This window comes from Bactrocera tryoni, chromosome 1 (genome assembly GCF_016617805.1).
Source record: "Bactrocera tryoni isolate S06 chromosome 1, CSIRO_BtryS06_freeze2, whole genome shotgun sequence".
NCBI classification, from domain to species: Eukaryota; Metazoa; Arthropoda; class Insecta; order Diptera; family Tephritidae; genus Bactrocera; species Bactrocera tryoni.
This window is the reverse complement of record NC_052499.1, coordinates 70,086,875-70,101,437: the sequence shown is the minus strand read 5'-3', so window position 1 is coordinate 70,101,437 and position 14,563 is coordinate 70,086,875. Positions and strand designations below refer to the sequence as shown.

The window sequence follows — 14,563 nt, the reverse complement described above, 5'->3', positions numbered from 1 at the left end:
ATAACTTGGTATTTCATTTGGTTATATGTTAGGTGTGAAATTGAAGCCTACAAATATTTTAGTGGTAATAGTTATTTTAATAACATTTTCTAACAATATTACTATATAAATGGCGCGGTAACAGGACTAATCCAAAAAAGAAATTATATATCAAACTATCATGAATATACATATGTATGTAAGTCAAATATATGTAGGTCATTCCATCCAAAATTTACCCCCAAACTTTTTTTGTGTTCTTTAAGGTAAAATATTAAACACGTACTTTTTCATTTCCCCTCAATATGAAAAATTTTTGTGTTTTGAATTTTCAAAAATTTAACGCTTGGAAAAAGTTCCTTTAAATATTATCGTATATGACGATGAGTATTTCATTATAAATAGAACTAATCGGTTTAATTTCTACGATTTTCCTCAGTTTTTTATAAACAAATATTTTTTTCAACATGCAACCATTTCTATTTCTTTTTTATTAGAAATGTGCATACGACTTTTTAGTTACTAATTTACAAATTTCAAAGAACGTTTAGCATGAAAACAGTTTTGAATGGAATGTCTAATATACTATATATGTATGTATATATATGTATGTGACCTGGTCTACGGAAAGGGGGCTTAGGTGTCAAAAAATTAATGAGATAACGAGAAACTGACGAAACGAGTTGTTTATTTTTAACAGCTGTTTCCCAGAAAACTAGTTTTTGCACGTTAGCTCCCTTTTCGTAGACCAGGTCACATATATATTTTTTTCGCATAAAATTTTGTCTCTTTCCCCATATATGTATAACACAACCAAAGCTAGAAATTAACCAGCATTATAGCAACGGAAAAATCCTTTTCATTATCAAATTTGTCTTAAATTCTGTATTGAGGTATATCCAGGAATGGAAAATTTTCTTTGTACCGCATCCTCATCGACACAATTTTTATGTGATCAAAATCCAAACAATGACGCATTCATACTGAAAGACAATTTTTTTTATAAAATGGTGGCTGCTCATAATTAAGATCTATTTTGAATATCTAAACTACCGAAATATGAATCAATTTGTCTTTTTACAATAGAATACCATTTTAAGTTGGAGCTCAACCTTTATACATAGATCATCGAATTAAGTTCTACTGATTTAATGAAGTTTATTAAAGGTCTCGACCAAAAGTTTTGCTCGGGGGCTTATAAACATTTATGGTAAAAATATAAACTACTTTTCAGTATTATTTCTTAAAAATAAAATATAAATTTAGTTTAATTTATAAATAGACCTAATTTAAAATCATTTTCGAGAGATATTTCACCAGAGTATTCACCCAAGTATAATACGTCACATGAAGATAATAATCTCTTCTTTTTATTATATTATTATAATATAGTATTGCTTTAAACCTTTGTGTAATATTAATTCATTAATTTTCATTAATCATTTCATTTAATTAAGCTTAACATAAGCCCCTTTATAATTTTTTTTTATTTCAATTCTCGTTAAAACCAAAAAAAAATTTTAATTTTATATTGTTTTCGTACTCATACTCGTATTCTTAACTAGCTATCACTTACCTCTTTCATCCATGCTATCACCCTTGTAGGTGCGTGAACGGTGGGATAACTTGTCTCTGCTGGTGGTTATTTCGTCGCTAAGATGTATACTTTTGTGCGAATTTGTGCTTGAACTAATTTTTTAAAATAATTTTTAATTATTTTTTCACGAGTTTTTAAGTGCAAAAGGTGAGAGAAATGTACAGGGCATCATAGCATAGAAGAGATAAATAAAATAAATTATATAAGTTTGCAGACTAATTAAGTACTTAAAATTACTGAAATGCAAATGTGAGGTTAGTAATGAAAACGTGGCAATAATGTGTGACTAAAGTGAGGTAAGCAAATATTCATAGTCTGAAGTGAAATAACAGATAAAAAAATTCTATGAAATTATTAGTTATTTGCATTATATTTATAAAATTATATATCTTATTTATTTATTTTTTTTTTTTAATTTTTATTTTTAAATAAAATTTAAATTTTGCTTCTAATACATGTATTTTGACTTATGCTGGTTAAAATTTGAAGAAAACGTGGGCTAATCTTTCCAAGAAAAATTTAAAAAGTCCCAAATTGTAATACAAAAATTCTAACCAACTGTTAGGGCGGCACTACTTTTCGACTACTAGAAGACAAAAGAGAAGGATGGATTCTTGTGCGGAAGTTCACGCAAGTAAGGAAAGTTGTCACAGTGCCATTCACTTTGGGTTGGCCAGAAATGATTCTTTTACATATGGCACAAGCAGCTCACGACTTTCGGTCCTAGGCCAAGTATCCTCTGGGTAGCCAAAGAACATCCATTTGAAGGCGAGCAAGAGTGAAAATGCGAAACATACCCTCCAATGGTTTGTGCGCTGGGTTTCATAGTGGGAGAGAGACACCGTTACCGTGTTCTGGCATTCACCCCGGTGGATGAACGCTTCTCCCGCTACGATGTCAAAATCGTGCTTGGCGACTTTAACGGCAGGATGGTCAAAGGAGGTACCTTTGGTACACAACAAATAGGTTGAGGCTGATCGACTTCGCCGGGGCCCAAAATGTGGTTATCTGTGATACTACATATATTCCAACATCGGAAATTTCATCAAGTTACTTGGCTGTCACCGGATCGAAAAGTTTCCAACTAGATCGACCATATTTTGATAGACGTTTTCAGTGTGTTAGAGGTGCGTAAACTCCGAGAGCTACAGAGCTGAAAGAGAAGAGTGTACAACCGCTGGCGTACGCTGATGACAATCTTAACTTCAAAGTCGTAGATAACATCTTGGAGCCAGACTTAGCACTAACAACAACGTCAGCTTCGAAATCAAACGCAGAATAATTCTTGCCAACAGAGGCTACTTTGGACTGGGTAGGCAATTGAGAAGTAAAGTCCTCTCTCGACGAACAAAGATCAAACTGCACAAGTCCCACATCATCCCCGTCCTACTATATGGTGCATGGACGATGGCAACATCTGATATCGACGTTACGAGTTTTCAAGAGAAAGATTTTGCTGAAGATTTATGTTTCTTTCCGCATTGGCAACGGCGAATGGCGCAGTCGATGGAACGATGAGCTGCACGAGATATATGACGACATTGACATAGTTCAGCGAATTAGGTGACTGTGGCTATGCTGGTTAGATCATGTCGTCCGAACGGATGAAAACATTCCAGCTCCTAGAGTATTCGACGCAATAACCTACAGGGAAGCAAATGAAGAGGAAGATCATCACTCCGTTGGAAGGACCAAGTGGAGAATAATCTGGCTATACTTAAAATCTCCAATTGGTACCAAACAGTAAATAGGAAGATTGATTGTCGCGCTGTTGCAAAATTTGCTATATCTCCGTGCCAATGGAGAAGAAGAAGAACATGAAATGAACTTACTAAATATTGGATGCAAACTGAAACCCAAAATCTGAAAAGCGGTTTTCATAAGGTACTGTGTGGGAGTGCTATCTGGTTTCTGGCCCTCAAAGTGCATTATTTTTGACTTTCCCTTCAATTTTAATGCATTCTTTTGTACAATATATGTAAAGACAGGCGCATTTATACTAATATTCGGATGCAAATCTCTTTTAAACATTCTTCAAATTAACCTTCTCCACTTGCTCGCCGGCGAACTCGAGTGGCCGACGTCGCAACCTTTGGCAGCACTGTTAGCTCTGCACTTCAAATATTTCCACTACAAACTTAAACACTTTGCCATTTGAATAATTAAATTTGACGATGGGAACTTTAAAATTTCATAGAATTTTAATGTCTCGACATTCACTTCTCCATATACACATATACACAGGATAGAGCAGTTGTATTGGTGCGTTGCTAAAGTGCTCAATGCAACGATTGCTCATGTTGTGTTTGAGCTAAAGTGTGTATGTGTGTGTGGGTGCGTTTGTGGTTGTTCTTTGGTAAGTGCTTTTTACTTGTGTATGTATGGTTGCATACCCTAATACTAATATATATACATATCTACAAAGTATTTATATACATAAAGACACACACATACACACAGAGAGTGCTTGTGCTAGCTCACATACATTGCAGTTTTTTGGTGCTTTTTGTTATGGTGCAGATGTGTCGGTGGTGCCGGAAGTGCCGACTCTGGTGCCGAAACCGTGGCGGGTGATGTGGTATAAGTGAAACCATCAAAATACTCGTGCATTTGGTGCATGCCATGGTTGCTATTACTAATGGTGATTATGTTGCTGCCGCTGCTGCTGCTGCCGCTAAGCTCCGTTATGGACTCATCTCGCGCGCCGGACGAACCGAAACCAAAACCAACACCACCACCAACACCAACACCAGCATAGTGCCGACCAGTGTTCATGGTGTCCAGCGAAACCTCAACATCATCACCATCAGCGCCACCGCCGGCGCCCGCACTGCCGCGTCCATCCTTCTCAGCTTTAGGCGTCATTTGCTGGCGCTGCCACTGTTGCTTTTGTTCGGTCTTTTGACGGCCACGCGTCGCCACATCATCGCCCACCTCCAGCAGCGATTCATCCTCGTCGTCGTAGGTGTGCGGCGAGTGCGAGGCCAATACCAACGGATTGTTGAGACCCCACGAGGGCGGGTGCAGGTAGTGCGGATAATTTGAATAGATTTCAGCGCGTATACGATCGTCATAGTCGTCCTCCTCTTCCTCGTCGGTGGAAATGTTGTTCGAGAGCTGTTGTTGACCGGTGGCATTGGCGGCTATCAATGAGTTCGACGACGACGACGACGACGACGCTGTTGATGATGATGTGCCATTGTGGTGTTGTTTTTGTATTTGTTTTTGTTTGAATTTCGGTATGGCGCCATCCGGGAAGAATATTAATCTATCTGCAAGAGAGAAGTTGGAGAGAAAGACAAAGAGCAGTGCTTGTGCGCGTAAGTACACTAGTGCCAAGGAAATTCAATTAAGTTTAATGCAAAATTGTATAGAAAATGAAAAATTGCGAAAAAGGTGTGCGCTTCAGTTGTGTATATAATATATGTATATACAGTGAAAATATTTATATATATATATACATATTGGTAATATACTTCGATATATTTGATAAACGATTCTGCTTTGGTGCTAGCATAGCTCTGGTGCAGTGCGACGACAAGTGCTACCGGAAACAAAAGATGAGAAAAAATCTAAGAAAATGCAAAATTATCAACACAAAATTAATGAACAAAAAGTTTTGGTTTTAAGGAAAATTAACAACAAAAAACTATTTTCGGAATACAATAGAGTTTGTTTTAGAAATTTGTGTTGGTTAGAGAGTGTCTGTGTATGGGTGCGTGCTGTGTGAAGCGTCAAGCGGAGATAATTTTCGATATACTAAGTAATCATTAGCTGCGATATTTAACAGAGATACAGATTTACAATAGAACTTTTAATCAAATTTGTGCAAAAGTGTATTTCGTAACTTAGAAAAATGATGCAGAAGAACAATTCGATTAGTGTCTTCAAATTTATCTCCAGATGAACTTTTTTAAAAGAAATATTCGAATTTGCAATTTATACAAACACATACAAAAGCTGTCTGATTGGCCCAGCGTCACTCTCAAGCGAATTGAACAAACTATACCAGATGCTTAAGCAAACGGGCAGAACTTGTATTGTCTGCTGACGCATGCGCAATATACGAAGTGTTATAATTTTGTTTCCTTTTTCACGTTAAAAACGTTGCTGTGACCCTTTACTTTAGTTTTCTATAAATTACTATCGTTGATTTTAAGTCGTATGTTTTAAAAACACAACTAAAAAAGGAGTTTTTTTTTCATTTGCAATTTGAACCATTCGCAATAGAAAAACTGATCTAGCATAAGTGAAATAAAACTTGATAGAACTGCAGCTAGCGACTACACCACTTTAAAGAAATCTCCGCACACTCTTTGTACGAATTAAACTCGGTAACTTGGTTGTTACTTTTACATGTAATGTTTTTCACAAGAGCGCATAAGCGAGCAGCGAAATAGCGAATCGAAGAAACAACTGTGAAACCAGACAAATACTCATTTTATATATCTTTCAAAATACTTTTTGAACTGAACAGTACAAAGTACAAAGCCAAGTGATGACGGATGTACTAAAATAGAAGTAAAATATGTAATACTTCAAAATCGCAGAAGGAAATATCGAGAGATAACTGTTTTGTCTATATGGACACATCGCTTTTCTTTAGGTTTTTCTTGAACTTTAAGGGGCTATACCAGTGTGACACTTTCAAAAATTTTTAAATTTTTTTTTTGCTTTTTCGATAGTTTATATATTCAAAAATATTCTGTGAAATCGCCAAGGTCATATCTTGAATAGTTTTTGAATGGCAGCGTTCTAAACAGCGACCGCTCAGAGGTGCAAACATATGTATCTAAGTGAAACTTTAAACGCGTTTTTCTCGAAATGACATTTTTCAAAATTGCTGACATTATAACTGAACGAGAAATTTACCTATCGACTTCAAATTGAAACTGGATATAGCTGAATACATTTTCTATACAATAGACTACGATCTTTTTGATTCGTTGAAAATTGTCAATTTGGCATTAAAAAAACCACCATATTGTTCGTGAAAAAACGATTTTTTTTTTCAAAATTACGCCATTTTCTTAATTTTTGATATTTTTCAGAGATCGTAGTTCATTGTATAGAAAATATATTTAAGTTTAATAAACATTTTGAATTTTTTGGTTTCAGATACTCAGACCGGAATCATGCCAGCAGTTGAGGCACTTTTTTCGGCACTTCCGCAGACAGCACATAACTCCGTTATTTTTCAATATTTTTGTAAAAAATAAAAATTTTCATATAGCTAAAAATATACTTTATTACGTCCATAGAACTTTGAAACATTCAATCTAGTACTTTCTTTAAAAAAAAAATCACCAAAATCGCCTAAGTTTTCATGCGTCACACTGGTATAGCCCCTGAAAAGGCTTTCAATTGAACATCTGCTTATATTATAGGGCAAAAAGAAACCCTACTAAGGAAGACTTCCTAAAATAAGAAAATAAAACTTTTAGTGCTATATAAAGTTTTTAGTCTTGTACCATATAAAAAATAGGTCAATAATATGGCAAGACTTTGACACTGAAGAAAAAATTAATTATTTTAATGAATATACCATTTTATGTGAAATTCTTCTAAGCCAATTTTTTATTTGAAGCTAAGTACATAGTGAAAAGTAGCACAACAGCGATGCAAGCATGAGCATTGGAAACTATTTTTGAAATCTGCAAAATTCGGCAAATTTCAGTTCACATAGTCTTGGCATGATTCGGCATTTTTTACAAATCAAAGTAATTATTCTTGAATTGTTGATATCAATACTTCGCAGAAAGTTATTGCTTCAAAATTTAACACTGCTCACGATTTCTACGTTCAAATATTTGCTTATGATTTCTATTAGTCGACAGTGAAAAGAGTCATTCTATGATAAGTTTCCGTTTCTACCCAACACCACTGATTTTTGAAATCTTATAAATTGAATATAAATTCGGTTCCTAACATTGCCTTCTCAGAGAAAAGTGGAAAAGGCGTAAGGTAGACAAAGGCGCAGATATAAGTACCTGTACGGATGCGTTCAAACTAGGCAATCGAACTAATAATCGAATTCAAACAAGATAATTGGTGTCTTTTCAGTAAAATGAGATAATAAAATCGCCTTCCGCCTACCAGATCACTGCAGTGTCTTTCAAGCGAAGATCACAATAACTCAAGAAAGCTTTTTTGTTTTGACAAAGAGTGTGCTCACAACAAGGAATATATTTATGTATACAAATAGCCAGACGGCTTCAAAATCACTGAAGTCCCTTAGGGTTTCATCAAAGTTAGTTAAAGACAGCTACAAATTTTCGTACTTTTGAACATCATCAGAAGCACGAGATAGTTCAGGGACGAGAAAGAACTTTAATATCGGCAGTATCAAAATGGAACTTTTAATGACCCTCTACCTACCCACCTACCTATGCTTATGCTTAAGAATAGATTTGTGCCTAAATAAAAAAAATGTAAACGATTTCTGTATATTACAAGCAGCAAAAAATATTTGCAGCTGCCTATTTTTTTTAAGTATTTAAAAGATTTTAGTGAGAAATAATTGCTACAACTTTTTTGAATCACAAAATTATTAATAACTTAAGGTTACACCAAATGTCAAAATTCGAAAATCTTATTTTTTAGTTTTGTAAATTAAAAATAAATATATTTTTGGATTAAATTAAATTTAAAAAAAATAGAATACAAAAATATTTTTAAAAACTATATACATAACTAAAATATAAGATCTTTCGATCTAAAGTTCATCTATTTCAAGAGTAAAATTTTTTAAAGTCTCCCATTTTATTAAATTTTTATTAAGAAAAATTGTCTAAAAACAAATATTATTTGGCTTCTGTATATTTCTATTTTATTTATGTATATTAACTAATTTTCATTAAATATATCCTGAATATTTAAATTTTTAATTGAGCATAACACACTTTTCAATTTTAGGAACTCTAATAATTGTTTATAATTTTTTTAAATTCAAATATTTTGGAACACTTTACTGTATATACTCGTAGAGCTCTGACTAAATCCGGTACAATCAGCAATAAAAAATTTGTGCAAAGTCTAAGTGCAGAGATTTTCAACAGTCATTGCTGGTACAAACTCAGCATCACAAAGGCATTCATGCCTCAAACAAACACACACAGCTAAATTTACTAACCTTATTTATGTATGTATGTATGTATGCATGTATGTATTTGTGCAAGCGAGTTGTTGCTTCTCTGAATTTATATAGGTAAATTTCCGTATATAATTTACCGCTTTTTTATAATTCAAAGTCCCACACGGCGGACAACTCAAAGTGTCAGCCACATGAATGCGATGCGTCAACAATAACAACAACACAAAGAAAACAGACATGCTCAAGAAGATGTTGTGTCAAGCCATACGGAAAAGCAAACCAATCACAGCTGCTAACTATGAGAAATGCACTAGACGAATTGCCACACACATATACACATATGTACAAATGTACGTGTGCATGTATTGTGTATAAATATTTCTGTGCGATTAAATGTGACAAAGGTGTTTGTTGTTGACTTATGTACTAAGGTGAGCCAACATGTTGACATGCAGCGTCTAACGATGCTGCTGACAGCCACTGTCATGGTGACACTGACAGCAACAACAACAACAACAATAGCTAAAGTGACAGCAACTGCAACAACAATTGTGTTGCTGACTGTAGCTAAAATTATAGATGCAATTGCTTGCCAACAAATTACTACAACAACTACACACACCCACACTAACATGCGAAGACAACAAACACACACACATACATTTATATACATATATGATTATTAGTATTTTAGCTACAAACAAACAAACAAGCGAACGAGCGAGCGTGCGAAGAAGCTTAGATTGTAAAGAGCATACGGAAGAAGCAGCGAAAGAGATGCGTAAAGTGTAAATTTAGATGACTGATGCAGCAGTGTCAGAGATGCAAAGCAGGCATGCGAAGGTGAGCAGATTGAAATACTGTAGCAAACAGGTCTGTTGTGTTGGTGATAGTTAGAATTCAAAGAATACTTGCAAGAAAGCTTTGGTGGCGTGGTTTGGGTGGACGAACAAGCGTTACTAGGGTGAGCAGGTGACACAGCGGTGCGGGGTAGTTGTTTTGATTGAGTGAGTAGAGTGCAGGATGCAATGACAAAGAACGAAGAAGCATAGTAACTTAAGGTTAGCGAGCTGGCTGTTGGCGGCGGCAGATGTGCGTGTATGTGTGTGTGTGTGCGTGAGCGAGTGATTTGTGTATGCATGGCAATGCGGGCGAGATAGTGGCGAGCTGGTGGAGTGATGACGGTGAGCGTGATGCGAATGCATATGCGTCTATGTGTGTGTGTGTTGGGGTGAAAGTGAGCAAAACTGCCAGATTTGAGATTTTACTTTTACATTTCTGTTGCAGTTTTGCTTTTTTCTGTTTTTGCTTTGCGGTGTTCGTTAGGCTACATATTGGTATTGGAGTATAAGTAAGTAGGTAGTCTTAAATTGAGTCGCATAGTTTTGAGTTGATGCAGAAGCGTGCGATTGTTGGTTGTTTACTTTTCAAAAGATACTTTATTTCTTGGAAGCGATTGTATGGAAAAATTCAATGAGTAAGAAGTACGAAGTAAAGTAAAGGAACCAAACGCAGGAGAACGAAAATAAAAGTACTAAAAACAGAAAAAACAAAAAAATAATAAAAAACAAGAACAAATCATAAACAACGAGGTAGTCAAGAGTGGTTAGAGTTACAAAAGTTGACACGAAACGCAAAATAAAAACGGAACACACAAAAATTAAAAATTTGAAAAATCATATTTCTTTTGTAGAGACAATTCAAATTACTTCAAATTGCATAGCTTATGCTTGCTTTGTTTTTTTTCTTGATTTTGTTTGCGCTCGTTGCGAGTTTCAATGCTTTTTTGCTATCTTTTTCATTTGCTGATTTCGGTGCAAAAATCATATTTGTTCCTTTACTTTGACTACTTTTTCTCTTATTTGTTCGGTTTACTTATCCAAAATGAATTAATTGCAAAATATCTTTTTTACGCTACTCTTGCACAATTTACGCTGTGCTGTTGACAAATGGTTGCTTTGCAGTTGTTGTTTGCTTATTTGCTTATATTTTACTTTGCTTCAATATACTTTTATTTGCTGCTTGTTATGTGTTTTCTTCTTGCTTTGCGTTATTTGTTGGTTTACTATTTTATTTTGCTTTTGTTTTCTTTTTTTTTGTTTTTTTCTATAACTTACCCACACACGGATTGTGATTAACTATATTAAATATACGATCACAGCGTTTTTTCATATGATTATTCGGACAGATACAGCCGAACATGGGCGAGAGGCGTAAATTTGTCCACGAGTCGTGACAAGCATCTCTGTGTTGGATGAAGAAAATATATGTGATTAATATATAAGTCGATTTATGTAATAAAATATACATATATAATAGCTGAAAGATTTTCTGTATTTATGCATTAAAAATACTCCCTTAAAGTCAAAACTCAACGAGAAATTTAAATACTGAGCCGCTGTAGGCCAATGACATTCAAAATGCAGGGTTTGCAGTGATTGATTAAAAAGTCCTACCAAATCACCGCTATCTAAGTAAAAGGCTCTCAGTTCCATAAGGCTTATTTCGAGAGGAGATGTTATCTATACATCAGTAAGTATCAGAGGTTGAAGCGTATCTGAATCAAGAGCAACAATTATTCTCATTTCCATACGCTGAAAAGATGATTCGAAAAATATGACAAAAGCCCAAATTAACTTAACTATAACTCTATCACCTCATTATGTATAGTTGAAGCTTTCTGTTATAACTATACATTTTGCTTTTAGTCATCATCATTTCTGAAATAGTTTTGGGGGGAACAAAAAGCATATTTGTGAAGGGGTAAATAAAGTGGCTGTATATATTCCAAAAAGGTTGGAATGGACTTCTTCGCCGCTTTCAAAAATATGAAACTCTTGTAATGAGAGAAGAACTTATATTAGAAATGATAGAAAAATAGTGCATACAGGGTTTGTCCGGAAAGTAATAGGACTGAGTCGACTTAAAAAAATTTCTTGAACAATCGTTACAATTCTTTAAAAAACTTTCAAAATAGACCCGTTCTGCGTCGATGCAGCGCTGTCAGCGCGATTTCCAAGCATAGAAGGCGTCACAGAAGGCATTCTCCGGAATAGCCTTAATAGCCGAGGTACATGTTGCTTGGATCTTCTTTCATCGGGCTTTTGCTTGCGGCAAGAAAACAAAAATCAGCTGTGGGCGGCTGCGGAAGTGTTGAGATTTGGCCTTAGTTGTGCCGTTCACAAGAAAGGCGGTGTGAACCAGGGCGCCGTTGTCGTGATGCAACTTCCAATCGACGGCGATGTCTTGTCGGACCCAACTGACCTTTCTTAAAATTTGGCGTTGACGGTTTGTCCAGGAGGAACAAATTCATGGTGGACGATGCCTTTGATGTCAAAAAAGATAATGAGCATCGTTTTCAGCGGCCTCCAAAAAACACACCACTTCTTGCTGAAGCAACATCTGGGTAAGCCTGAGTGATCATATCAAACGTCTCTGTCGCAGATTTACCGAGTTTCACACAGAATTTAATCGCGTACTTCTGCTCTAATGAGCGCTGTATTTTCAGCTTGCACTACTCACAAAAACACGTCGCGCGAAAATGTTTGTTCTGACTCTCCAGGTGCTCGGAGACAGCTTACCAGCCGCTCGTTCGTTAGCTAGGAACGCCCTCTACCGAGTTCAATCGGTGCGCGCACGCTCCGAAGTACAGTCGCGGCAGACAAAAATCAGTCCTATTATTTTCCGGACAAACCCTGTATCCTCTGGAGACAGATGAGATAGATACCGAGAGTTGAAGAGGGAAGCGAAACGCATTTGCAGATAAATAAAGAGATAGGCCGAAATGCGTGAGTACGATGAGCTTGACAAGCTGGCCGACAGGAGTAAGGCTCAAAATTTTTACGAAAACGTACGGCGACTAACATAAGCTTTCAAGACCGGAGCATACTCTTGTACAACCCCCAGAGGTGACTGATGCCCTGAGCATACCAAAAATTGTGAAGGAAGACTTCTTTAGCTGTTGAATGGCAGTGGAAGCATAACACCAGGAGATGGTGAACCCAATTTCTCCATTGACATGAGCGGATGTTCCATTGGCCGGCCATAAAAAAGATCGAATATCAATTACCCGACCGAAAAACAACAAAGCGACGGGAGCCGATGGATTGTCAGCCGAGCTATACAAGCTCGGCGGCGAAGAACTGACAAAGAGCATGCATCAGCTTCTTTGTAGAATATGGTCGGATGAAAGCGTGCTCTGCCCAATACACAAAAAGGTAGACGTCACAATCAGCGCCAATTACCGTGGTATAAGCCTCCTCAACATCGCATACAAGGTTCTATCGAGCGTATTGTGTGAAATATTAAAGTTCACCGTGAACAAACTGATTGGACCTTACCAGTGCGGCTTTAGGCCTCTCAAATCAACAACTGACCAGATATTCACCATGAACCAACTCTTGAAAAAGACTCGTCAAAAGAGAATCGACACGCACCACCTCTTCGACGATTTCAAAGCTGCTTTTGACAGCACGAAAATGAGCTGCCTTTATGCCGCTGAGTCTGTGTGTTCCCCAATTTACTACTGGAGAAAATAATTCAAGATGCATCTTCCATAAGATTGTACAGCTGCTGGCGTATGGCGATGATCTTGATATCATTGGCTTCAACACCCGCGCTGTTAGTTCTGCTTTCTCCAGACTGGATAAGGTAGCGAAGAAAATGGGTATGGTAATGAATGAGGGCAAGACGAAATATCTCCTGTCATCAAACAAACAGACGTCGCACTCACTCGCGACCACGTCACGGTTGACATTCATAACTTCGGCCAAGAAACTCAAAGCAGTATAACTCTTGCAAACCTTGCAAACAGGTGCTACTTCGGATTGAGGTGACAATTGAGAAGTAAAGTCCTCTCGAGACGAACAAAGACCGAACTCTATAAGTCACTCATTATTCTCATCCTGCTATATATATAGTTCAGATGCATGGACGGCGACAACATCTTGTGCAGTTATTCACCAATAAATATAATAACTATATTCTTTATAAAAATAAGTTTTTTACAGTTTGAAGATTTTTGCAAACCCCAGTTAAATTTGTTTTTATTAATTTTTCAATATGTTCGGATGAGAAAATTTATTGAATACCCACAAACTCTTTTTATTTCTTGCTATTCGATTAAAAAGAAGTCTTTGTATTCTTCACTCACTTCTAATTTTCCTTGCTTTTGCGCTCTGTCCGCAAGGGCGTTTTTTATTTACCGCTGTGCAGTCAAACACACCACGATATATCATAGTTAGAAGAATATTTCACAGCGCCAATTTGTCCAACTATTCAAATATGATGCACTCGAGCTCGAGCAACTTGCGGCAATAAAGCGATTCACTCGTAATTGAGGGCAGCAAAACTTTTCCATAACTGCCAAACACGACTACACTCACACATACACATGCAAACGCAAGAGAACTTTCACTCTTGCAACTGCAGCCGAGCCACCCTCCTTGTCTGCCTGCCTGCCACTTCCTTTACTTATATGACTTTAGTGACTAAATTTGCCGAGCGTTTTTTTCAGCACAACTTTTTCCATTTGACTCTACAATGCAATCGCCAGTGTGTTGTGGTTTGGAGGTTAGCCGGCGTTCTTTCCAATCAAATTTCAATTAGAACTGAATGCAAGGGGTTGCCTCGGATATAAGTTTTTATGCGAGGAAGGGCGTGTATGTTTGTATGTGTGCGTAGCAGAGAGCGTAAGCGTACAAATCTAAAGTCGAGAAGGTCCCAAATACATACTTGCACCCATTTACTCACAGTGGATCTCGCGCACATACAAGTGCTATATATACATACAATAAATTATTCAGTCTTCCCCTCCGCATTGCCGGTATTATGTTGAATGCAATGTCTGCAGCTCAGCATTCAATGTAAATGGCAAGTTGCTGAGGGACCTCCGT

The 14,563-nt window shown here is 36.5% G+C and overlaps 1 protein-coding gene across 1 annotated transcript in view; it reads right to left on the bottom strand.

Annotated features, from left to right (window-relative positions):
- The window catches only part of LOC120776499, a 159,686-nt gene that overhangs the window by 52,237 nt on the left and 92,886 nt on the right, over nucleotides 1-14,563 (bottom strand). Inside the window, exons 5-7 of the mRNA XM_040107186.1 lie at nucleotides 10,787-10,914; nucleotides 4,062-4,848; nucleotides 1,556-1,668 (exon numbers count right to left, since the gene is read on the bottom strand). Coding sequence (XP_039963120.1) covers nucleotides 1,556-1,668; nucleotides 4,062-4,848; nucleotides 10,787-10,914 — 1,028 coding nt within the window. The remainder of the gene's footprint in view (nucleotides 1-1,555; nucleotides 1,669-4,061; nucleotides 4,849-10,786; nucleotides 10,915-14,563) is intronic.